The sequence below is a fragment of the Sesamum indicum genome, linkage group LG4, assembly GCF_026168435.1.
Source record: "Sesamum indicum cultivar Baizhima isolate 11 linkage group LG4, ASM2616843v1, whole genome shotgun sequence".
Classification (NCBI taxonomy): domain Eukaryota; kingdom Viridiplantae; phylum Streptophyta; class Magnoliopsida; order Lamiales; family Pedaliaceae; genus Sesamum; species Sesamum indicum.
The window spans coordinates 842,051-867,434 of NC_142660.1; the positions used below are offsets into that span (position 1 = coordinate 842,051).

A 25,384-nucleotide genomic window follows, 5' to 3' on the forward strand; every position below is an offset into this window, starting at 1 on the left:
AAAATATCTCTTAGTTATAATAAAATAATAGAAATTTAGTAAATTAAATAGTTTGAATGTTTTTATATTTTACAGACTCAAAGTTAAGTAATGAACGAATACAAAAAATACAAAATCTAGTTCATAATTCTTTTTTATTAATTTGATAATACAATTAAGTTATTAACTATTTATTCTTTTAGACAAAAATGAGTATTTAAATGGTTTTTTGAATATATTTTCTTTAAAAAAATATTATAAAATATTTATATTTATTTATTTTTTTAAAAAATATTTATCTTTTGGTTAAGCATATATATTTGCCAATTTCTAAGCATATATGAACTGCCGATTATTTTATATTTGTTGTATATCTGCTATATATATTAATTTATACTTCACCTATAATTTAAATTCATTCCTTATTAAAAAATAATTTTGGGATGATTTAATATACAAAATACTAAAAAATATATTAAAAACAAGATAATTATTCAAAGTATGAGGAATATTTTTATCCAACCAAAGAGGTAAGTATTAATTATTAATTTAAGGGAATAAATATTGTAGTAGAGATAGTTTAAGAGGTCAAAGTGTATTTTATTATTTTTAAAATTATAAAAAAATTAATTATAATTACATCAAACATCAGAACGATGTAATTATGAAAATAAAAATAAATGCAAGAACTAATTTCGCAATTATATGAAGGAGAGAATCTTCTTATTTTCCCTATTTTGTAAAGTAACAAAACTTTTTTATCACTAAAAAAAATAAAAGAGGTTTTGTATATATGACTTAGGAATATATAATTATCATTTGCTATAAACATTAAATTGGAAAACAACTGAGCTTCCAAATTATTTAATGGGAAAAAGGGAACATATGCAATAATCCGAAATTTAAGGCAATTTGGCTGCTTCAGACTCCAAAATCCACTCTAATCTATTCTTGGTCAATATCGTTTTATCTCACTGTTCATTAATGTTATTATTATTATAGTAATTTTTGTTCAAACTTTCCAGCCAAAAACCTTGGCGGCTTGTATGAGAGAGAAATAGAGAGAGAGAGAGTAATTTATACGAGTATTTTAGTAGATTATACATCTGGGTTCAGCTGAAAACTAAGAATTAGCTGCATTATCAGTCGGTAATCTCTCTCTGTCTGTGCACATGGCATGAATTGGCGGAAGGGTCTATGAGAGTCTTTGATTTTGCTCCTGAGTCTTGTTCTTCCATGTATGTTCTTGTTGACTGGGTTCTTGTTTTGGATTCTTCAGCGTTTAAATTTATGGTTCTTGCGGATCAGGGTAGTATGGGCTGTCTTGAATTCTTGTGTTATTACTTGAGTTAAAGCGTTTTCGTATTGGAATTCATTGATTTCCGTTGAAATGGCTGTGTTTTTAGTCATCTTTTAGGAGAAAAACTATAGCTGGATGTTCTTGGGTTGGACTTTTCTCCATGTTGACTTTGTACGGAGGTTCCGTCTTTTCTTCTGAATGCTATGTTAGAATATTGAGTGTTATGTTTTTATTGTATTTGTTCAGCTGATACGTTGAGCTTAGAACTACATGACTTCTTTTTGATGAAATGGGATTTTAAATCTCTGGCCTTATACTAGAAAGCATTTATGATTTGCTAATCTGCTTCGTCGTTTTCACCTGTTAAGGGATGACATTTATGGCTGTGTTGGACTTTTGTAGGACTGTGATATTTGGAAGGAGGAGTAGAAGGTCTAATCTGTTGCTAGTCTGTCAAGAACTGGTTGAGTGAAAGAGGAGAACATTGTTTTGGTAAATTGGTTTCTTGAGTAGATTGGGGTGAAGGTTTTGTGGGGATCATGTTCTCTCTCCAGAAATGGAATTGCTCATGGTCCCTGGTTGCTTCTATTGCTTCAATTTTGGCGTTGGTCTCGGTTGTTCATCTTTTTTTGTATCCAGTTGTTCCTTCTTTAGATTACTTGAGGCTTAGGCAAGCCCAGAGTTCTTGTCTCCCAGTTAATGGATCTGTTGAAGTCGAACCAGGCCTCGGATTAAATGAAGGAATCAAGAACTATTCTAAACAGAAGCCAATGGTTGACTTAAAGGTTCTTTTTCCAGCTGACTTGCATAATGCTGTGACTTACCGTGGTGCTCCATGGAAGGCTGAGATTGGCAGATGGTTATCTGGCTGTGACTCAAACACAACGACTGTTGTAATTGTCGAGGTACTCAATTGTATGACGATCTAATATGATTTTGTTAGACTTGTTCTGGCCTCTTCTTCGTGATTAGATGTATATAATATAATTTTGAAGAAACATACTAATTCATATCCGCTCTAATTTCATCCACCTATATATTTGATCAGGTAAGTAAACCGGATTTTGCACTCAAAAGAATTGTATGTTTATTTTGAGTTCCAGTTTTCGGAGGTTTATCTGCTTACAGTACATACATTTATACCAGAAAATTGGTGGGAAGAGCTGCAAAAATGAATGTAGTGGTCAAGGCATTTGTAATCGTGATTTGGGGCAATGCCGCTGCTTTCATGGATTTAGTGGTGAGACTTTCTTGACCTTATTCATGTCAACACCTGTTTTCTCTGGGTAGTTTTTGTTCTAATAAATTGTCCATATGTTATTTGAACTTGCTTGTCTCAAAGGAAGTAGTTCTCCGATTTTCTTCAAAGAGCTTTTTCGCTTACTAAAACTATTGTATCCCATGACTTCTCTTTTCCAAAAGATATGCACAAGAGGTTTTGTTCAATCTTTCTGCCAATTCTTCTTCTTGGAGACAGGGGAAGGATGTTCCCAAAGACTGCAGTTGAACTGCAACTATCCTGGATCAGAAAAGCAACCATACGGGCGCTGGGTTGTGTCCATTTGTCCTGCTTATTGCGATACATCCAGAGCCATGTGCTTTTGTGGAGAAGGTACAAAGTATCCGAATCGCCCTGTTCCTGAGTCATGTGGATTTAAAATAAAGTAAGCTCCATAGATTCTTAATATTTCAGTTGTATTACTTTTAATCACCCGATTACTGTTATTTCTCATAACTGCATTGCAAATATTCTAGCTCACCTTCTGAACCTGGTGCTCCACGTCTGACTGATTGGGCAGTAGCCGATCAGGATATTTTCACTACGAATGGTAGTAAGCCAGGATGGTGCAATGTGGATCCTGCTGAAGCATATTCTTCTAAGGTCCACATCAAAGAAGAATGTGATTGCAAGTATGATGGACTTTGGGGCCGGTTCTGTGAGGATCCGGTTTTAAGTGTGTGCATCAATCAATGCTCCGGTCATGGACTTTGCCATGGTGGTTTTTGCCGGGTATGATCTATCATCACCCATTTTCGTCTCATGGTTGATCACTTGATTGCAAGCATTACATTTGTACCCTCGTTTGAGAGCAGAATGAAAAGTAAGAGAAATTATATGGGTCCTCTTAAAATTTTCAAATTTCTGGGAAAGCTCTCAGACATTAAGGAACCAAGTTTTTCGGGTTCTGGTTATTATTAGTTGGAAGTTTGCAAGCGAAGCATACAATTCTCAAATGATATTTATTTATCTATGTTCACCAATTTCAAATACTTTAATGAACTCAATAAAATTTGGAACTTAACACGTCTTTTAGTTCCTGAGAAGTTTTAAGTTCTTGCCTAACTTTCTCCTCAACTTTCAGAATTTGAAAGGATTATCATAACGCGCAAGGAATATCTGATGGATTCTATGTGTTATAACCCAAACACACATGATATCATGTCTGATTTTCAAATAGGCAGATATTTAAATATGCATGTAGCATCTGTATTTTGACTCATCACAGAAATGTTAGATATGTGTCTTTTTTGTACAATTGGAATTTCTTGACACCAAATTGTACTCCTTTAACTCTTTATATACATTTAATGATGTGGCTGCAGTGTGAAAACGGCTGGTATGGAGTAGATTGTAGTATTCCTTCTGTTTTGTCGTCCATTGTGGACTGGCCCAAGTGGCTGAGACCAGCACATATCGATATTCCAGATGATGCACGGCTCACTGGAAATCTTGTCAATCTCAATGCTGTAGTTCAGAAGAAAAGACCTCTTATATATGTCTACGATTTGCCCCCTGACTTCAACAGCCTTCTCCTGGAGGTAAGTAATATTTATCAGCACACCCTGTTTTTTCTTTTAATTTTACAATTAATATGTTATTTTTGTTACTTGCTCATCATTCTAGGGACGTCATTTCAAGTTGGAGTGCATAAACAGAATATATGATGGCAGAAATGCAACATTGTGGACTGACCAACTATATGGCGCACAGGTATTAACATTCCATCTGATAAAAATTGATAATTTCTGTTATTAGATGCATGAGTTAACTTAATGTGCCCCATCCACAGATGGCAATCTATGAAAGTATGTTAGCTAGCCCTTACAGGACATTAAACGGTGATGAAGCAGATTATTTCTTTGTCCCGGTGCTTGATTCATGTATTATAACTCGTGCCGACGATGCTCCTCACTTAAGCATGAAGGTAAAGATGCCACTGTTATGTTCTTGATATCATGCATGAAGGTAAAGCATGTGATATCATATGCCTCCTTCAACTGGAGATTTGAGTCATTTGACATTTTCTTATTCGAGCAATCATTTCTTTGTTAGAAACAACAAACGTGCTTTTTTTGTTATTTCTAATGTTTCATGGAAATTCAGGATCACCATGGAATGAGGAGCTCATTCACTCTGGACTTCTACAAGAGGGCATATGAGCACATTATGCTGCAATATCCGTACTGGAATCAATCATCTGGAAAAGATCACATATGGGTATGCTGTCACCACTAACGTATAACTCGAATATTGTTCCTGAGGACCTGCAGAGATCGACTCTCTCCCCCTCATACTATAAAAAAACCTTTATCCTTGAGGCTAATGATGTTCTCTCTGTTTCTGAAGGCAGTTCTTTTCATGGGATGAAGGTGCCTGCTATGCCCCAAAGGAAATATGGAACAGTATGATGTTAGTCCACTGGGGCAACAAAAACTCAAAGCATAACTATTCAACAACAGCATATTGGGCTGATAACTGGAATACCATTTCAGCTGATAGAAGAGGAAATCATCCATGTTTTGACCCAGAGAAAGATCTTGTACTTCCTGCGTGGAAAGTTCCTGATGAACGTTCTGTAACTGCCAAACTCTGGGCTAGGTGTACTTGGATGATCCAAGTTTTGTTTGTCCTGTAACTTTCACCCCTCTCATTCTTTGATATTTAGACATAAGTTTCTGATGTTTGTGCAGGCCTCTTGAGCAAAGGAAGACACTATTCTATTTTAATGGAAATTTAGGACCAGCTTATGAACACGGAAGGCCTGAGGCTACGTAAGTTATATTCATCTCAAACAACTTGAGGAAATAGATTCTATTGTCACGTATCTAAAAAACACGATGGTTTTGGAGGGTGCATGATATTATCAGGCAATGAAGTATCAGTTTTCAAACAGCCATCTGGTAGTATAGTATATTTGATGGGATAGATGGTGAATTGGTGATGCATACAGGTATAGCATGGGCATAAGGCAGAAAGTGGCGGAGGAGTTTGGATCAGTCCCTAACAAGGAAGGAAAACTTGGAAAGCAGCATGCAGAAGATGTGGTCGTAACACCAATACGCGCAGTTGATTATCATGAAGAATTAGCCAGTTCTGTCTTCTGTGGGGTTATGCCTGGAGACGGGTGGAGCGGTCGAATGGAAGATAGTATACTGCAAGGGTGCATCCCTGTCGTCATTCAGGTAGAATTTTGACTCTTTTTGTTAAACAATGAGATCAAGCAAACCATCATTGTAACATGAGATCGAGTTACTAAATCAGCTCATGGATTGCAAAAGCATTTTGTAGCTTGTGGCTCCTGAATTGTGATTTTAATATTACGACTTGAGAATTGCTACATTCTTGGAACATGTTCTTATTGCTGAAGTTCTGTTGTTTGCGTTTCTAGGATGGAATCTACCTACCCTATGAGAATGTTCTCGACTATGATAGTTTTGCTGTTCGGATACGTGAAGATGAAATACCAAATTTGATAAATATTCTGAGGGTATGAGCTTACTGCTTGATATTGTTTAATGCAACCAGGGATCCATATGTGGTTCCATTTTCTCATTGATGACACACAAAACTCATTTGACTAATGTTGAGTTTTCCTGTTACTAGAGTATCAACGAGACTGAAGTAGAATCCAAACTGGCAAACGTGAGGAACATCTGGCAGAGATTCTTGTATCGCGATTCCATCATGCTAGAAGCCGAGAGGCAAAACACTACAGTTGGTCATGTTGAAAGTTGGGCAATTAAATTCTCAGAACTCAAGGAAGACGACGCCTTCACCACACTCGTCCAGGTATTTTCGACCCTCTAGTAATTTAGACAGAGTGGAACTACTGAAACTTCTCTTCTTGCCATCACGTCTGCAGCGATATCACAGAAGTAGAAACATTGAATGTACTGTCACTCTTTTCAACCAGGTTTTGCATTACAAGTTGCATAATGACCCTTGGAGAAGAGAGTTCTTTCCTGCTAAAAAAGACTTCGGTTTGCCTAGAGAATGCTTGATACAACCATAGTCCATAGCCAAAGAGTTTGAATACATCAAAAGACAAATTTCAAGAAAATGCAACTAACTAGAGGGCTGTTTCTGTAGCTAAAAGTGAACTTCTTTGTGAGATCCACCATACCGACTTATCAAGCAGACGAGCTTAGAGCCAGAACGTTACATAAACTTACCGATGATCAGCCCATATGGAGCCACACAATTTTCTTGCTTCTTGAGAAACTACCACTGAAGAATCGGAAGATTCTTGATTCATTTGTCTGTTTTGTACACAAACAACTCAAGAGAATAAGGTGTTTATATAGTGGTTCATGAGAATTTTGTCATAGATTTCTTGCCATTCCTTTGAAAAGAAAGAGGAGTTGTGTTCATATTGGCAATTAGAACAGCAATTTCTTCAAAGTTCTATATTTTTTTTTATTGTTAATGGTAAATAAATTAGAATATAACACCTCGATCTCAAATTAATCAATACATCAATAAAATTAATTATAAATAAATAAAATAATTCACATAAAATGAAATAAATATCCTCATGTTCTGATGGGACTCGTTGAATTGATCTCAACAATAAAGTTTATATCGTGTTCATGTCGAATGATTCACACCGTTTGTTGTATTTTCAAACGTAGTTCCTATAATAAGAAATATTCCTCTATCTTTTGAGTAATTTTAAGTCTCAGTGAATCAGTTATGTAAGAATTACAATATGTTATAATCGATTAATATTTTTTTATTAAAGTAGTTAAATATTTTAACTAGAATTTATATTCGCGATCTCCTTAGCGAGTGTTTGTGCGCATTTAAAGAAGTACTTTTCAAGCTTCTGACTTAAAGAAATTACTTTTGAAGTCAAATAATTTTGAATTGTTTGAGATAGTAGCTTCTACTTCTGAAACGGCTAAAAAAAGCGCTTTTAGGCCAAAAGCTAGAAATGTATTGGGGGGTGTTTTTAGCTGCTTTGACTTTTTTGTAAATAAATTCAACTTTATTTTTTGCTACTTTACCCTTATTAAAATAATCTTAATTCAACTTTACCATTTTTAATTAAATTCAAATAATTTATTAATATTTAAAATTTTATAATATAAATAACAAATATTTTAAAATAAATATAAAATATACTAATTAAAACAAAATATATTATTATTAACAAAAGACAAGTACAAATATTAAGTAAAAAATATATAGTTTTTAATATATGGGTATAAAATAAACTAATTTTAAAAGTATTTTTTTCTCAAATACTATTCGATTTAATTTTTATATATTTTTTATAAATACTTCCATTTTTCATTTTTTCAATAAAAAATAATTTTATAAAAGTAGAAGTTTTCGAAAAAAGAAAAGATAGAATTGACCAATAAATTTTAAATTTAATATATGTAATTAGAATTGAGATTTAAAAAGTAATTTGCAGAGTTGCAATCGCTGTACAAACTGTCACCATAATATCCTTAAACCCTTGACACTACCCCATCACTCTCGCTCACTATCTCTCTCTGTTTTCGCCTGCGCTCCCGCCGCCGCCATGAGCCTCTCCTCATCTGCCTCCATCTCCTCCGCCTCATCCATCTGCAATGGGAGCTACTCCACCAAGCTCTATGGGACCCGCGTCAGCGTCCATTTCTCCTTTCCCAACAGCAAGCAGCTGAGGACGGTTATTTGCTCAGCCGATGCGAATAGAGGAGCGACGGTGATAGAGCAAGGGGTTAGCTACTCGGCTTCGGTGCCGAGTCGGATCGCTTCGCTGGGTCAGGTCACCGGCGTTCTTGGATGTCAGTGGGGGGACGAGGGCAAGGGAAAGCTCGTTGATATTCTTGCCAAGCACTTCGACGTCGTCGCGCGGTGTCAGGCATGTATTTTACTGTATATAGAGACTATCTTTTTCGTGTTTCTTCCTGCGCGTTTCTGACTGAGTTTTCCTCGACATCTGTAAATTGAAAAAGTTGTCTTAGCTGTGGATGAAATACTTGGCTAAGTCTTTTGTGGTAGAATTGAATGTTACTTTTACGACAACGTATGAGCTTTAAATTTCGTTCTTTGCGATTTTCTTTTTTCTAGTTATTTCCTTTGTAGAACAGTATAAAATCAGAAAAAAACTTTTTCTATTTGGTGGGTTTTTCCTCGACTTCTGCTATTAGAACTTATTCTAGCTCTGAGAAGAAGTACGTGTTTTCATTTACAGTCCAATTCACAGAATTTTTCTTAGGAGTCTGTATAAATCGCTGAACTTCTTACTTGCGATTTTTCTTCATAGCACTGTATAGATTCCTTCGTCCAAATCAATAAAATGTTGCAATTAAGTTCAGGGGTAAGATTCATAATTACTGACATTAAGCGGGCGATGAGAGGTTGTTGAATGAGTGCTTGAAAACAGATCCTTTTATGCTTATGTGGGAAAAAACAGTTCTCCTTGATGAAGTATGTCAAGACTTGTATGTTACGAGATTAATACCTTTTTTCTTCTATAAAATGAGGACGTCACAGTTGCAGAGGCTGATTTTGGTTAAATATAGCCCCATAGATTAACTCATGATAAAGATAAGCTTTATGGGCCTTTTAGGTGTACTTATTTTTAAATTGACATAGAGACTATTCCTGGGTGATGTATGGTTAGTTTGTAACTTCAGATGTAAATTAAAGTTAAATATGCTATAGTAAGTAATGCTTTCATTTCTCCTGTGCCCTGATTTTAACACACGATAAATGGTGTCCATTGAAGGAACATTTAGATTGTGTCACCGATTGGGAAAGACAGGAAACATCTATTATGTAATGGAATGGCTTTGACTTTGTTATGCTAAATTACTTCCATTGGTTGCATTGCATGAACAGATGTGTCGTTTCATTTTCTTGGCTTGCTTATTCTGAAAACTTATTACTGTCAGGGTGGAGCTAACGCTGGGCACACTATTTACAATGCAGAAGGCAAGAAGTTTGCGCTTCACCTTGTTCCCTCAGGAATTCTTAATGAGGAAACTGTCTGTGTAATTGGTAACGGGGTTGTGGTGCATCTACCATCATTCTTTGAAGAAATTGATGGTCTGCAATCCAAGGGTGTCTCTTGTGAAGGAAGGATCTTGGTTTCTGACCGTGCTCATTTGTTATTTGATATACATCAAGTCGTAGATGGGCTTAGGGAAGCCGAGCTTGCTAAGTCGTTCATTGGAACCACCGGGAGAGGCATTGGACCTGCCTATTCAAGCAAGGTTCTCCGGAATGGCATAAGAGTAGGTGATTTGAGGCATATGGATAAACTTAGGGAGAAGCTTGAGGTTTTAATATCTGATGCTGCTGCAAGATTCGAACTTTATAAGCATCAGCCTGATGTTCCCAGGCAAGTATTTGAAGATTACAGACAATATGCTAAGCGGTTGGAACCTTTCATTACCGATACTGTGCGCTACATAAATGATGCTATATCTCAGAAGAAAAGAATTTTGGTAGAAGGCGGTCAGGCAACCATGTTAGATATTGACTTTGGAACTTACCCCTTTGTGACTTCTTCTAGTCCATCTGCGGGGGGAATCTGTACAGGTCTTGGTATTGCTCCTAGAGTTGTTGGTGATCTTATAGGGGTGGTAAGTGCAAACATTATTCTTTCTTTACGAGTTGTTGAAAAATCATGTATTTGATGCTGTTTATGTGAATGTTCGAGAGATCTTTTTCTTCATTAAATTCATCTTGGTTAGAAGAAATATCTGTACTTCTCCAAAGGTGTTAATGGGAATTGCATTTCTGTCTTAATTCATCGATTGGCAATTATGCAGGTCAAAGCATACACTACACGAGTTGGTTCGGGTCCTTTTCCTACAGAAATCTTGGGGGAAGGTGGTGAGCTACTCAGGACTGCTGGACAGGAGTTTGGTACAACAACTGGTCGCCCTCGTCGTTGTGGCTGGCTCGACATTGTTGCATTGAGATATTGCTGTATGATAAATGGATTCTCATCTTTAAATCTTACCAAACTTGATGTGTTGTCTGAGCTACCAGAAATTCAATTGGGCGTTTCATACAAACAGAATGATGGTACTCGAATTCAGTCATTCCCTGCGGACCTTTCTGTTCTGGAGCAGATTCAGGCAAGTTTTAATTTTGTTCTTTATCGAGGTCCCACTGCTTAATCTTTATCTCCACTTGGACTTGGTTGAGAGAACTCAATTTATTATCCAATTGTGTCTTAAACTCAATGATCTTCTAGATCTATTCGATTCATCTTTTACCTTTGATGTTCGTTCATGCTATCTGGATGAAGCCATCCCCTCTTACCCTCCTACCTCCACTCATCAAGAACTGCTTGACATATGGCAAAACTGTGGAGATGGATTAATGTATAATTGGCATCGCACTGCACTTGCACTAATACGCAACCCATATGTGCATGTCGAATATGAGGTGATCAATCCCTTAAGACTTGTCCCATCATGTGCATTGCAATTCTGAATTCCTAATTCTTGATTTTATCTCATGGTCGAAGTTTAAAATTCCTAAAGACTTCCTTTTATTACGCATGTTGCATTTCTAACTTCCTAAGAACTCCATTTTACCATGCTCTCATAATATATCAGTTTGATGATATTAATGTGCTTTTCTCAATTTTGTATTACATCCTCTCTCATATACATACACGTATGTTTGAAGTTATTAATGTGCTTTTCTCAATTTTGTTTAGGTTGAATACGAAACTATGCCTGGGTGGCAGTGTGACATTTCGTCCATCAGAGAGTACTCTGACCTGCCAAAGGCTGCACGTAACTATGTAGAACGGATTGAAGAACTCGTTGGGGTACCCATTCACTACATTGGCGTTGGACCAGGACGTGATGCCCTTATATACAAATAAAAAGCTTTTAGCACTTCCTTAGTAATTTTTTGAGGATATTCTTGGCTGAGAATGTGCTTCTCGTGCTGCAGGATTTTATGCCCAGGTTTGCGCTGGTTGTTTTATTGAATAAAACCTCAGAAATTCAATTTGGTGACAAGAAATTAGTGTAAAATTTATCATTTTTGATCTCTACAGCTGATTTTGATTTTTTATCAAAGTGTGAACGTTTGTATGCTTTGATTGCACTGCAGAATATGTAACTGATACATAGAGGTGCAACCCATTATGGGGCAAGTAGTGAAAACTCGTATGATACATGTAGAATATATTGATGCACAGGGGCCGGTTAATTGTGTGTGTGGGATAAATGCTTGATAGCTCCCATGGACAAAATATGGGATATAATCTTTTTGTGTTTGCCTGGTTGGATAAAATGTGGGATAAGAGTTGGGTTATATGAGGGCAGGATAAATTATCTTATGATGGTTTAATAAAAGGCTAATGGTTACTGCCGGATTACCATTTCTTGACGTAAATCCTTGTAAACGACCTGGTACAGCCTATGTTGTTTCCTAGATCAAACTGTTAAAATTGCATAACAAATTGTGTCAAGAAAATGAATTCTTAGCAAGTTCAATTTTGGTATAGATTTTTTAAATTACCAATGTATACTTGCGATTAAAAATAGATGTATTCAGATATTATTTATTCTGGATTTATATCATGAAGTATTTGAATTTTATACTGGGACCTCACCAATTCAAATTGGATTGACATTAGATCAAATGACGATGAAAACTTTTTATATTTATGAGATATCATGAAAAATTATATAATTAGAACAGAATGATTTCAACATCAACCAATTTCATCCTTAGTGAATAACTCAGTGATTTGTACATATAAGAGAAAAAAAAAAAAGGTTGAAAACTTCAACCAGTCTCATGTTTTTTTTTTTCTAAATAAACCATTCGGGATGGGGAAGCCAGGAGGCGAGCAAATTTACACGGGGGAGTACCGACTCTCTATCATGCCTAGAAACTGTAAACAAGGAGTACTACTCCACTACAAAATATTCACCAAATGCATCAATATGGATTACTACTCCCTTACAACAATTGACAAAAGCATAAATGAGAAGTACTACTTCCTTACAAAAGTGAGACGCGAAGCACAAGGTTGGCAGAAGTAGTTGGAGACGACAATCCATTGTGTCAAAAAGTTTTTGCCACTACACTCGAATCATCGATTTCAACTAACACCTACAAATCAAGCTATGCAAAGTATGGAGGGCACCTCCAACAATGAAATGAAAGTAAGCCAAAAAGAGAGGGGAGCTTACTATACGTTCTTCATAAGAAACCACAGTACTCTCAACAAAATAATGGGACAAACTAAGCCAAGAGATTAGCATCGAAGCAATAAATATGTATGTATAAAAGTGGGCATGGCCCAAGCATGCTCACAAGACAAAAAGTGGACAAGAGTGCTCCAAAAATGCAGCCATACATGACCAACAAACAGAAGATATGCAGTTGCAGGCAAAATGTATGCAGTCGAAAACAACTACAGACAGTATGCAACAGGATAATATGCAGCAGGAAATAGCAATAGCGACACAGTCGCAGAAACAACAAAAAGAGGCAGTAAAAAAATCATCCAACTTCACGAGAAACTTATGACAATAGGTATGAGTCAAGCCAATTAAGGGGGATCACCAATAATTTTAAGTCGAATGTACTTGTGAGATGTTCCTTGGAAAGGATGATAAGTTGTTGAGATATGCATGCTTGATTAGCTAGAAAATCCGCCACTTAGTTGCCTTCTCTAAAAATATAAGAGATTTTTTATTCAATTTGACTCAGAAGATTTCGGATGTTTTGAAGGATGTTATGGTGATTCCAAGCCCCTTGTGGTGGTATGGAGATGAGCTTGATGATAGTCATTTCATCAGTTTCAATCCAAATATTATGGACATCCTTTTCAATGCATAGTTTCAATCTTTTTTGGATGGCTCGAAGTTCAACCTGGGTGTTAGAGATAATTTCAAGAGGTTCTTGAAAGGCAAAGATGACTTTGATTGAGGTGATCTCTGAGAATGCCCCAGCGTGGGAAATGTCTGTATTTCCTTTGGACGCTCCATCTATATTCAGTTTGTACCACCCTTCTTGGGGTTTTCAACCAACCTCATGTTATTAGTGTTTCACTAGTATTTGTTTATATAACTAGCCGTCATGGCACGCTGTCCCTGTGTGCATATAATAATAATATTTTATATTTTAAAATATATTATAAATAAAAAATATATAAATCAATACATCATCATATTTCTAAAAAAAAAAAAAGAAAAGAAAGAAAGATAGCAATAAAGAAAAAAAAAAGAAAATCAACTAAAGAGTATTATTCATATAATAATAAAACTGGTATTACAGTGTCATAACCATCATTTGTAAGAATTTTTTTTTTCTTTTTATACAGTATAGATATAAATTAAGTATCATACTCGCGTTTTTATTGACTCTATTACACTAAAGGGTATTATTCATATAATACTAAAATTGGTATTACGGTGTTATAACCATTATTTATAAGAATTATTTTTTTCCTTTTTATACAGTATAGATATAAATTAAGTATCATAGTCGCGTTTTTATTGACTCTATTACTTAAATTAGAGGAGAAAAAGGCAAAGAATATAGTTTGAAAGTCGTAATTTGTGAATCTTAAATCTACGGATGTTTAAACGCGACTTCAGGCTGCCGTCCTCGTATAAAGACGCCGTCTTTATTTCAAGTCGCTCCGCAACACACACACAGGAAAAGAGTGGGAAGTTGGAAATCAGCAACTGCGGCAATGGAGAAAGCGAAGGGAAAGAGCATCAACAACAAATCTTCAAATGATAAAATTACCCTCGAACAGTTTGTCTCCAGAATGGCCCCTCTTATTGACATGGAAAAAGTATTAAACTCATACTCTCTCTAGATGTGTGTGTGTATATATATATGTATGTGTGTGTATCACTTTCGCCAATCTTCTGAAAATGAAATGGTTAATGTAAGCTCCGATTTGTTTGTTAACTGTTTGTTTTAATCTACAAATTGGACTTCTAATTATGTACTGAATATCTTGCATATTATGTGTTCACACATTGCTATAACCTTTTGTTCCTCAATTACTTAAAAATAAGGGAAAGTATGAAAATTGAATTATTCCGATAAGTTGAAATTTATCATAATTGGTTGGAAGATTTACTCTTTTGATCCTCTTAATAGGATAAATGTAAAATGTGTGTGATGTGGTTGTTTCAGGAAGCAGAGATATCACTCTCAATGAATTCGGGGGCGACTAGGAGTTTGGACAGTGCACAAAAAAAGGGGTCCACTATTCTTAATTTGAAGTGTGTGGATGCTCAGGTGATATAAATTTCAGATGTGTTCTTGCATATTATTGTTTGTATGGCCTTCTAAATCTGTATTTTGTAGACAGGATTAATGGGCAAAAGTCTTCTTGAGTTTCAGTCTAATAAAGGGGATGTCCTCCCTCCTCACAAGGTAAACCATCCATGTAGTGCGTTACTTCCCTTAGAATTATGCATTTCTGTAGTATATGCTGGTAACTTATGTTACTATCGGTGAGAGACAAGTGGGCTTGTTTGTTTCTTTTTCTTAATAATTTCGCTGATAGTAATGCCCTCATTTAAGTTTTTTCAAGCACATTGAACTAGTTCGGAATGGGCTTTGAGATGTTATTGCAGTATGGTATTTGGCAATCTAGTGATTTTTGGAGTCGGGTTAAGGGGTCTTTCTGGTATTTGCAGTTGAGAGTTCTATACTACTCAGCCAAGATGAAATGACGTCCTTCTCTTATTGTTTCTCTAGCTCACTCAATACATATGCAAGTTTACTATTCGTGTAAGGAATGCTGTTTTTGTTCTCGTTACAAGCTCTTTATACCCATTCCTGAGATCATATACAAGAAACACTGAACTCCTAAGGTGTGTGGAAGACTCAATTTAAGACTTGCAGAAGTACCGTCCAGTGGCAGCATTGTGAATAACGTCCTTGTCTTTGAAATCTTTAATATTCGCTCCCTCCTCTTTAATGCTTAATGGCTCACATTTTTTATGCTTTCCAGTTTGGAAATCATGATGTTGTGGTTTTGAAACCAAACAAATCTGATTTGGGCTCTCCTCCTCTCGGGCAGGGTGTTGTTTACAGAATAAAGGTACTTTAAAGTTTGTTTTAACTAAAATTATGTAGCACGTTCTTATAATTGAATGTAATTACATTTTCAATGAGCAGGACTCGTCTATTACTGTTGCTTTTGATGATATACCAGAAGAGGGTTTGAATAGTCCTTTACGCCTTGAAAAAGTGGCAAATGAGGTACATTGTCTGTTTGATTAGATTATTATGATTTGGTTTTTGCTACTACTAAGAGGATAGGTAAAGTTTTTGAAATGCAGAATTACATTATTTTGCTTCTTACCAAATTGAACTGTTTGACTGGTCTTGTTGAGATGGTCACAAGAGAAGTATGTCATATTATGCATGGAAAAAGCATTTCTACTACAAAGGTATATATAGAGAGTTGTTGTTTCCTTATGGTCTAGGGGATATATAGGAAAACCCTGTCCCAAAAACTCTATGAGGATAGTCGAATTTTGATTCTAGACATGGTCAACTCTCTTTCTAGCTTCTTAATCTATATTAGCCATAAAGCCTGGAGTATCCTGGTTACTTTTGCTTTTGCAATTCAATCCAGAGTAACTTGAGCTTTCTGAATCTCCTTTCTAAGAATTAACGACCTAGTTACCAGGAGCCCAAAATAGACTCCAAATATTCTGAAAGTGTTATAGCTTGATGGACTTTTTTCAAGGATTTATAAGATCTTGGATATATGGTGATATTCTTGATAAAAGATCTCACATTGAATCTCACATGCTATGGGGTTTAAATGAAGGAAGTATTTATTTAACATCAGGATAATGAATTCCCATCCAGGTACTATTAAATCCAAGAAAACAACCTTCAATATTTGGACCATGGCAAAACATTTCTGAATTGTGATTAATTTGTAGGTAACATATCGTCGGATGAAGGAAACATTGATTCAGCTAAGTAAAAGCGTGCAGAAGGGTCCTGCTGCCGATCTGGTTCCTGTGTTATTTGGGGAGAGGCCACCGACAGTGTCCAAGAAGGATATCAAGTTCACTCCCGTAAACTCGAACCTTGATAATTCACAGGTCTCCCAAATAAATTCTATAACGTCTTCCTCTAGAGCAGATCGCATCTGTGTGCTTCTTCTGTCAATCTGAAGCGTGCTTTATTATATGGACATGATAAGACCTTAGCTGCTGGAACCTTGTATGTCACATGATTATATACAATATATTGTATGAGGTGAAAGTTCTTAGTATTTCTGCTTTTTTCTTATAAATGTAAGAAATTTAAAAAGCCATAGGCAAGTACAGTTAGAGAAATTTTGACCAGAAGCAGTATATTTACCAATCCTGTTCTCAATTTTTGGTTTCTTGTCTGATAAATTTTCTGGGACTGGATGCTGTCTTGTAATTCTAACTAGGTATAGCATCAACTTTTTCTTGGAATACATCTCTTTCCGGTCAAGTCTTTAAAATTAGCATCTAGTGTGCAGTAATGATTTGTCTTTGAAACATGGTCTGCTTTACCTTGATTATCTATATGATTTATTTTGTGTTGATATTATTACTTGCTAGTTATATTACTCTCACCAATGAAATTATCTACATTAATAGATTAGGGTCACTTCTCTCATTTTCATGTTTCTTTGCTGCACTACATTTATGATCCTTTCCAAACTAAATCATTTACCTTGATATTTAAGAAAGATGCTATATCCAAGGCTCTGTCGTCCAAGGACCTCTTTTTGCTCCATGGGCCGCCAGGAACTGGGAAGACTACAACAGTGGTTGAAATTATCTTACAAGAAGTCAAGCGGGGAACAAAAATTCTTGCTTGCGCTGCTTCCAATATTGCAGTTGATAACATTGTGGAGAGACTTGTACCTCATAGGTACAGATAATTCCCTAGTTACATGTTTAACTGATACCTAAAAAATAACCACTGGGAAAAAAAACACTGTAAAGGTTGGAGTTTTTTCTATGAGTTTGAAAATTCTGTCATAGTTTTCAAGTTCTCCTTGCTTCCGCTTTGTCTGTGCTCATCATAATATTTTACTAAAATACTAACATGATATGTTGCATTATATCTTGCGCTTGAAGAAAAGAAAATTTCTTGTTCAATGTGACAACTCTATTGCATGTTAATAGATCCAACTATTTTGTGTATGAGCGTTCGTTCTGTTTTATTATCATATTTAGTACTTCTGAGAAGTTACGTACTCTTTAAAGCTAGGTTTTGAATTGACCTTGTGAAGTTTTCTTTTTCTAGTAATAATTTCATTGATCAGTTCCCATGAAATTTTATGACATCATACATCTTCCTTGAAATAATGTTGCCTTCTCTTCTATATTGTCGTGAGATACTAGTGATGATTTCTCTGATCGCTCACTATGTTTCAGCACATCATTTTGAAATTACTGTTAGGTACTTAGGATTATCCATTGGCTTTATGAGCTGGCTTTGTGCATAGAATAATCAAGCTGCATTCCTGTTCTCAGTGAAGGTCCTATTTGTCAAAGTTACTTACTCTCTCTTGGACTGTAACAGAGTCAAGTTGGTAAGAGTGGGGCATCCTGCGCGCTTACTTCCTCAAGTATTGGAGAGTGCTTTGGATGCACAGGTAATGTTCTCTACTGCTTCGCAGTTAAAACTGGGTTCCGGAGTATTATTCTTTCATCTTGCATTTATGCATATTATTACAACTTGATCAGATTTAGGTGATGCCTTGATTCAAGATGCTGTTTGTAGTTATCTTTCTTGTTCCTCTTTCACTCATTTTTCGCTGTTTTCTTCCTTTTTCTCTACTTGAAACCATGATATGGAGGTGGCATCCTTAAAGTTCAGCTGATTGTTTATATTCATTTGTTCTGACCATTGCTACTGCTTCCTTTCTCCACATGATCTTTTCTCAGATGTATTTGGTCCTGTATCCACACATGTTTCAAATCTTTCTCTTTAGTACAAGTCTATAATAGTAATTAGTACTTCACTTAGACATTTTGGCTAATGTCACTCAAGTTTCATCAATGGTTGTTCATAAATTCATGACATTCCTTCATTTTATTGAGTTGAAGATTCCCAGTTACAATTACTTTAGTTTCCTGCAGGTTCTACGTGGAGATAATAGTGCGCTTGCAAATGACATTCGCAAGGAGATGAAGGTACATGATACAAACAACTTCTAAAATCATCTTGCCCTATTGACAGAGCCTCGCATTGATCTAGATTTTATTTCCAACTGTTGTATTAATTTGTTGATATGCTTTATATAAGGGCCATATAAAAATATTATCCTTGTGGCTGAAGACAAGGTCATAATGGTAATTGGACTTTCAATTAACTGCAGATTCAATATTATTTTGAGATGAGAGCTAATTCAGAAATGAAAAGAATCAAAGAATAAAGTGGCAACCCCTGGGAATGGAATATTAACTCTCTCTGGCATGTCATGTTACCATAATTTTTGTTCACTTATATTCCCTGTCTTTGTTCAAAGTCCGACTGCACATACAGGCTCTTTCCTCAAGTAACCAAAATTCTCTTGAAAGTTCTAAAATTGACGTACAAGACATCAGGTTAATGGTATTGGTACCATTTATTGCTTTGACCTGGAGAGTAGACTTTCAGCTGTTGTGGAAAGTGTTGATATGACAATTTTAAGCATTTTTTTTCCTCTATATTTATTGTCAGAAAAAACATTTCTCACTTCAAGTTGCCCCTTTTTAATACTACCTCTGAATATAGAAACATTTTTGACATATACTACCCCTACATTCAGAAATCATTGGGGCTTAAATTTTTTTATTATCAGGAATACTTCCGCTTAAAGTATATACTAATTTCCAGTAGACGCATATGATGTTCGATTTAAGTTTTGCACCCCCATGAAGATCAGTTTAACATTTACCAAAGCTTGTTTAAGCTTTATTTAGTATTTTGTTGAATCAATTTCAGTAAAATGATCAAAAGAGAATAAGGAAAATGAAGGTGAGTCCATAAAGTCTGAGAGCTCAAATTATTTTCCTAAAATTTGTGAAGCTGGTTATATAAATTGTAACCCTGGTCGGAGCACTTTCCATAGTAACATACCCTCTGATGAACTTCTACTTACTCTTTTGTAATAAACTTTCAGCTGCCTACAGTGTTTTTGGGAAATTTATTGTTGGAACAATTTGTTTGCAAGCAATGTAATATTGGGAACTTTTTGGTTGGTTATATTGGTCGATCGGAAATGAAAGACTTTATACTGAACACTCATGCTTTAGCGTCATTCCCATTTATGTGCAGAACTACTCTGTTTGGTGAGTCTAAATTTTGACACATTTCATCTTCACCCAATATAAAACCCAAGTAATATTTTATATTATTGAACACAATTTCATGGTGCTTTTTCATATTTCTGATGAATTTCTGCAGGCTTTGAATGGCAAGCTTTTAAAAGCCAAAGATAAAAATACTAAGAGAGATATTAGAAGGGAGCTGAAGACTCTATCCAAAGAAGAGCGGAAAAGGCAGCAGCTGGCAGTGACCGATGTGATTAAGAATGCAGATGTGGTATTAACAACCTTGACCGGTGCGCTTTCCAAGAAGTTGGATGGATTTTCATTCGATTTGGTTATTATTGATGAAGCTGCCCAGGCATTAGAAATAGCATGCTGGATTGCTCTGCTGAAGGTAATTATAGAACTGGAGGTCCTGAATTGTACTGGCCAAATTGTTATTTTTTTTGTTTTTGGGGTGGGGGTTATACTAAGATATCTTTTGGCAATACACCTCTAAGAACAGTCAAGTTAATCTGTGGTGACTTCATGAAGGAAGGACCCCGTATATTTCAAGGGTAAAGAAAGTTTGACTATATTTTTCATTTCTCTTCTTTTCTGGTTGTCGGGTGAGAGGAGATGGGAGTGTCTACCATATATAGCTAATGCAATTCTCATTAATGAGATTAGCCGTTCAGCATTCTTAATTTCTTATTGAAGTAACTCTAGAAGATCCAGTATTCTCTCAGCAAGAATCGCTTTGACACCCTGAGATTTCTATGACATTAGTTTTGAATAAGCCCTGGTTGCAGCCTGAGAGCTGGCAACCCATGTGTCATATAGCGAGACTAACCATGACAAAAATAGTGGAAAGGACATCTTAACTGTTCATGTCTAGTAAGCAATTTGCCGGCAGAGAAATTGCATCTTTCTTTTTCTTTCTTATTCATAATTGGGATGAAATGAAAGAGGCTGTAAGCTGAATACACAAGTTTTAACTTCCTGTATGTCATCAAAACATTTTTTCCTCTGAGACCACCAGTGAAATATCTGATTTTGCTTTACTAGGGTCCAAGATGTATATTGGCAGGTGACCATCTCCAGCTTCCCCCAACTATTCAAAGTGTTGAAGCTGAGAAGAAAGGATTAGGAAGAACCCTCTTTGAACGCCTCACAGATTTATATGGAGATGATGTCACATCTATGCTCACAGTTCAGTACCGCATGCATGAACTTATAATGAACTGGTCATCCGAAGAGCTCTATGATGGCAAGGTGCCCAGATTTGTTAACCTATTATCTTCTTCTTCCTCTTCTTCTTTGTAATTGATTTCTATCTTTTCCTTGTCTATGTTGTAGGGTGTATGCACCTAGGCTAGCTTGAGTCTTCCTTATGCCTAAATTTACGACTAGCTTGTCACTGAAATAGGTTGATGATAGAAATTGCACTCGTATTGTTCCTATTGCAGCTAAGTGCACTCTCTCTTTCTCTCTGTTCTTAATTTTAGTTGATCCGAACATGAGTTCTTTGTGGAGCAAATGGTCTTTGGAACTCTAAGAAGAACTAATTTTAATTCTAAGATCGACACCCACAAGTAAGTAATCTTTGTGGATGGGCTTCCAGAGCTGTTCGATGGTCACTTCTTACTTTCAAGAGAATTTCTTCTGAGATCCATGAATTCTGCCAAGATCCTTGCTGAAGACCTAGTAAATATTATTTTTATGCTCCTGAAAGACTGTCACCAAACACTTAGTTAATTCAGACATCTGGATTATGCACTTTCTTGTTGACTGTGAAACTTGCATAACAGATTAAAGCCCATTCAAGTGTTGCTGCCCATACTTTATACGAGCTTGAAGATGTCAAGAAGTCATCTTCAGCGGAACCAACCCTTCTTCTCGTAGACATAGCTGGGTATGCTATTTTATTCCCATTTATTATGTGCTCTGGCATGTATTTGGCCCTATAGCTAAATGTATAGCTGAGGAGTTCAAGAAGCTTATGAACATTTGATAAATTCTTACTTGTGCTGTTCTGCTGTAAGTTGGTCCCCTTTTATTAATGTTGTAAGACTCTCTCCAGTTGTGACATGGAAGAGAAGAAGGATGAAGAAGACAGTACCCTCAATGAGGGGGAAGCTGCTGTCGCTATAGCACATGCCAGGAGACTAGTGGAAAGTGGAGTTCAAGCTGCCAACATAGGAATTATTACACCTTACGCAGCACAGGTATGGAGAAATTGTAAAACTGTGTCTACTTAAGGATTTAAGGGGATGTCGATTCAAGATGTCTATGCTCTTTCAGGTGGTGCAACTCAAGATGTTGAAAAGCAAAGAAGACAAGCTAAAAGATATGGAAATATCTACAGTTGATGGTTTCCAAGGTCGCGAGAAGGAAGCAATTATCATTTCAATGGTCCGGTCAAACTCAAAGAAAGAGGTACTAATACTGCCAAATGATAAGGAAACTTCCTCTTGTGATAGAGGTTCTAATGTTGGGAGTGGTCTGTTTTCAGGTTGGCTTTTTAAGTGATCGGAGGAGAATGAATGTTGCAGTGACACGAGCTAGGAGACAATGTTGCATTATTTGTGACACTGAGACTGTCAGCGGCGATAAATTCTTGAAGCGTTTAATTGAGTACTTTGAGGAACATGGTGAATATTTGAGCGCTTCAGAGTATGGTACTGAATGAATCAGAAAAATTCCCTGCAAGAAGATCATATTCTGTGAACTGAAGGATCTTCTTGAGGATGCTCATGCCATGAGTAGATACTGTGATTTGACAGTCCCTAATATTTGGTGCAAATGTAATAGATGTTCTATTACTGAAGATAACATTCATTTGTAACTGTAACATCTATAATCATTTATGTACTTCAAATTAATTCAGAGGGATTGCTATATCTTACCTTCTATTTATAATAGCTGGTTTTACCTAACCAGCCAGCAATGGCTGCAGTTAAGTCTTTTTCTTAGTTTGTGAACATGGGAAAACAAGTGGAATTGTTACCTCAGGAGGAGGGAATATATCAGTTTAAGTTTTTCTTCTCCAGATGAATGCGGATTTGGAAGTTCCCTTTTGACATGTAAAGCTGTTGTTTAATATGAAGTGTTTTCCTGTCGTCGACAGGAAACTAGATTTAAAACAAACAAATAACAGAAACTAGAAGGAAAAAAAAAGTGAAGGGTTGTTTAAATTCTGTCCAGTTTAGTCTTGGTTCTCTGCAATCTTTATCGTAGTCCCTTTAAGTTGTTATAAATCTAATACTTAGCTGCTAAGATTCCTCGCTCCCAGGTAATGATTCTTGTTTGTTTATTGGCTCAGTGTTTAACACTATAGTACATCAAAAAGGATGACTTAACTAGTATATATTATAGGGTGATATATTCCTATGGTATTGACCCCTGTGATTACAAAAATTTCCCTACTCTTCTAAAAATTCCAGATGGATGGAGGAAATATCAGCTCTTCATTGCTGTCATGTGCATTGAAGGTACTGGCTTCTGCTCCTAGAGTCATATCTGCCCCAGCTATTTCACTCAATGTGTCCCAGTTAAAGTTTTTCTCTGCCAAGTTGCCAAATCCATCTTCATCATCCTTGAATGATAATGATTCTATCTCCGTGAAACTTTTAGACATATCATGACTAGAAGAAGGCTTATCATCTCTTTTCAGTACCCCCATCTGCTGGAGGAATTCATTCAGATCAAGCTGCGGCTTCTCTTCAGAGGTAATTACTTTATTTTCAGATGAGAATTCAGTGCTCTCTTTTTCATTAGCTTCAGGAATTTCTAGTTGGGGTTGCTCCCTGACATTGTGCATGTCAGTTTTGGGATCACTAGACGATGAGCTAGACGAAGAATCCTGGCCAAGAACCCCTGTTTTCTTGAGTTCTTGCAGCCTCTGGTGAATCACACGCACACTAGGCTGAGCATTCAAATTCAGCAGCCCAGTGCTGGGAAACATGGAAACCACATTGTTCGAGGGGAACCACTTGAACTTGTGTGATTTGTTCAAAGGGTTGAATGTGGACCTGAGATGAGGCAGATTGAGGTAAGCCTCTGGGCCGTATAATCTTCTTGCTGCTTCGTCGTAGGCCATGGCAGCCTCTTCCGCAGTGGCAAAGGAGCCGAGCCAGAGTCTGGTCCTCTTGTTGGGTTCTCTGATCTCAGCCACCCACTTGCCCCACGTTCTTTGGCGAACGCCACGGTACTCGCACATGGCATTCTGGGGGCCGCCTTTGCCCCTAGCGGGTCCTTTTTTCCAGGGCTTGAGGGGAGATCTCCTGCAGTTTTCCATGAGGGAAAGATGTGGGGATCAGGTTTGCTAGGGTGGGGGTAGAAGTTTTGTAGGGGTCATGGTAAAGAATGGCGCGGGATATGTATAAGAGGAGTGTGTGTGTGTGAGTCTTGTTTGGTTTAAATGTGTTCACGTTTGGACAAAATTAGTTTTTGAAGCCTCCATGTGACCGTTAAGTTATACTACTACTACTGCTACTATGATGTAGTAGTGATATATGCACTCTGGTTGCAAGAAGTCACATGTTTCTATATTTTCCAGTGGAATATTTCTAATTTCACACTCTAAATTTTGCCCATTTCTCATCTTTTCTTTCCTTCTTTTTTATTTGGAAAAGAGAAATTATTTAGAAATTTTTGGTCTTAATTGGTACATAAGGAATGTTTTTATGGTCCGGTACTTTCTTGACGTTTTATTTGCTCTCTCTATCTCTTGGATGATAAAAGATATGTGGAAAATTAGATTGAACCAAACTAATCACATAACAAGTGAAATCATTCTCTTGATTTGAATTTAGAATTTAATTGGGATTGGGGGATATATATATACATATATATATATAGGGTTGTTTTGTCTTATATGGGAGGAAATATGGCGATAAGGGAGCACAAAATATATGCAGGCATGAAAGCACGAGACAAGTATGAATTTGGAGGAGTGCAACAATTGAGTGATAGAAGAATTCGGATGTGTAGTGTAAGAATCCGAGGAGTTTTTTTCTTTTTTATCTGTTTGCAGTGGTGGTGAAAATGAAATACAAAATATATGTATGTCTCCACTCTCCAGTAGTAGTACTGTAGTACTAGAGAGAACATGAACATGAACATGAACATGAACATGAACATGAGCATCACCTCTCTCACAATAATTCTTCAAGTAGTAGTGAGTGTTCACGAGTCAATATTCACATGTTTTTCTACACAAGAATTTCACGCGCCCCCCCTCACCTTTATCCCATGCATATATCCATCTACACAATTACACATCTCTCCCTCTCTCTCTTTCTCTCTCTCTAACATATATATATATATATATATATATATTTCCACTGCTACAAACTATCCTTAGTACGTATATTTATATCTCATGCACTTAGTACGTAAACCATGCAAATCTTAAACTAATATTCACCACCATGCATGCATGTGATGGTAATCATTACTTATTAATCTAGACTAGTTATATATCCCTTTCAAAACTTGTATGCATGCCTACCAATTTTTTTTATTAATTTCTTTTCACACTCAAATTAAATATACGATACTCCATCCTAT

The 25,384-nt window shown here is 36.3% G+C and overlaps 4 protein-coding genes across 9 annotated transcripts; 3 read left to right on the forward strand and 1 right to left on the reverse strand.

The window, feature by feature from the left end:
• The first annotated feature begins 974 nt into the window (after positions 1–974).
• Positions 975–6,940, forward strand: LOC105159731 (exostosin family protein). Of its 5 annotated transcripts, none has more exons than XM_011076907.3 (15): positions 975–1,128; positions 1,682–2,184; positions 2,426–2,519; positions 2,757–2,943; positions 3,035–3,290; positions 3,884–4,099; positions 4,185–4,271; positions 4,351–4,485; positions 4,665–4,778; positions 4,912–5,159; positions 5,252–5,332; positions 5,512–5,743; positions 5,950–6,048; positions 6,165–6,350; positions 6,475–6,940. In XM_011076907.3, the coding sequence occupies exons 2-15, from the start codon at positions 1,819–1,821 to the stop codon at positions 6,571–6,573; spliced, it is 2,400 nt and encodes a 799-aa protein (XP_011075209.2). In that variant the 5' UTR covers positions 975–1,128; positions 1,682–1,818; the 3' UTR covers positions 6,574–6,940. The 5 variants fall into 5 exon arrangements, with proteins under 5 accessions (XP_011075209.2, XP_011075208.2, XP_088735542.1 ...); XM_011076906.3 differs by having other exon boundaries at positions 998–1,217; XM_088879416.1 differs by lacking the exon at positions 975–1,128 and adding an exon at positions 1,272–1,288.
• A 1,046-nt stretch (positions 6,941–7,986) lies between these two features.
• ADSS (adenylosuccinate synthase) lies at positions 7,987–11,605 on the forward strand. Its single transcript, XM_011076909.3, has 4 exons — positions 7,987–8,415; positions 9,452–10,144; positions 10,334–10,645; positions 11,236–11,605. The coding sequence occupies exons 1-4, from the start codon at positions 8,092–8,094 to the stop codon at positions 11,404–11,406; spliced, it is 1,500 nt and encodes a 499-aa protein (XP_011075211.2). The 5' UTR covers positions 7,987–8,091; the 3' UTR covers positions 11,407–11,605.
• Positions 11,606–14,176: 2,571 nt separating this feature from the next.
• LOC105159733 (DNA-binding protein) lies at positions 14,177–22,713 on the forward strand. 2 transcript variants are annotated; one of them, XM_011076910.3, is made up of 15 exons: positions 14,177–14,346; positions 14,697–14,801; positions 14,871–14,939; positions 15,523–15,612; positions 15,690–15,773; positions 16,469–16,633; positions 17,254–17,441; positions 18,099–18,171; positions 18,659–18,712; positions 19,968–20,225; positions 20,879–21,085; positions 21,622–21,725; positions 21,894–22,038; positions 22,115–22,249; positions 22,326–22,713. In XM_011076910.3, the coding sequence occupies exons 1-15, from the start codon at positions 14,242–14,244 to the stop codon at positions 22,500–22,502; spliced, it is 1,959 nt and encodes a 652-aa protein (XP_011075212.3). In that variant the 5' UTR covers positions 14,177–14,241; the 3' UTR covers positions 22,503–22,713. The 2 variants fall into 2 exon arrangements, with proteins under 2 accessions (XP_011075212.3, XP_088736008.1); XM_088879882.1 differs by having other exon boundaries at positions 14,332–14,346; positions 14,875–14,939.
• Positions 22,714–23,136: 423 nt separating this feature from the next.
• Positions 23,137–25,345, reverse strand: LOC105159734 (Integrase-type DNA-binding superfamily protein). The gene has a single exon (XM_011076911.3). It carries the CDS (start codon positions 24,108–24,110, stop codon positions 23,244–23,246), a length of 867 nt encoding a protein of 288 aa, XP_011075213.1. The 5' UTR covers positions 24,111–25,345; the 3' UTR covers positions 23,137–23,243.
• Between the last annotated feature and the right edge of the window lie 39 nt (positions 25,346–25,384).

Bases quoted from the DNA above. Each gene is read 5' to 3' on its own strand.
- LOC105159731 (XM_011076907.3), top strand. From the start codon at position 1,819: ATGTTCTCTCTCCAGAAATGGAATTGCTCATGGTCCCTGGTTGCTTCT. The intron at 4,100-4,184 runs GTAAGTAATATT...TCATCATTCTAG, and splicing joins TCAACAGCCTTCTCCTGGAG to GGACGTCATTTCAAGTTGGA. The intron at 4,779-4,911 runs GTATGCTGTCAC...TTCTGAAGGCAG, and splicing joins CTGGAAAAGATCACATATGG to TTCTTTTCATGGGATGAAGG.
- ADSS (XM_011076909.3), top strand. From the start codon at position 8,092: ATGAGCCTCTCCTCATCTGCCTCCATCTCCTCCGCCTCATCCATCTGC. The intron at 8,416-9,451 runs GCATGTATTTTA...TATTACTGTCAG, and splicing joins ACGTCGTCGCGCGGTGTCAG to GGTGGAGCTAACGCTGGGCA. The intron at 10,646-11,235 runs GCAAGTTTTAAT...AATTTTGTTTAG, and splicing joins CTGTTCTGGAGCAGATTCAG to GTTGAATACGAAACTATGCC.
- LOC105159733 (XM_011076910.3), top strand. From the start codon at position 14,242: ATGGAGAAAGCGAAGGGAAAGAGCATCAACAACAAATCTTCAAATGAT. The intron at 14,802-14,870 runs GTGATATAAATT...TGTATTTTGTAG, and splicing joins TGAAGTGTGTGGATGCTCAG to ACAGGATTAATGGGCAAAAG. The intron at 22,039-22,114 runs GTATGGAGAAAT...ATGCTCTTTCAG, and splicing joins TTACACCTTACGCAGCACAG to GTGGTGCAACTCAAGATGTT.
- LOC105159734 (XM_011076911.3), bottom strand. From the start codon at position 24,110: ATGGAAAACTGCAGGAGATCTCCCCTCAAGCCCTGGAAAAAAGGACCC.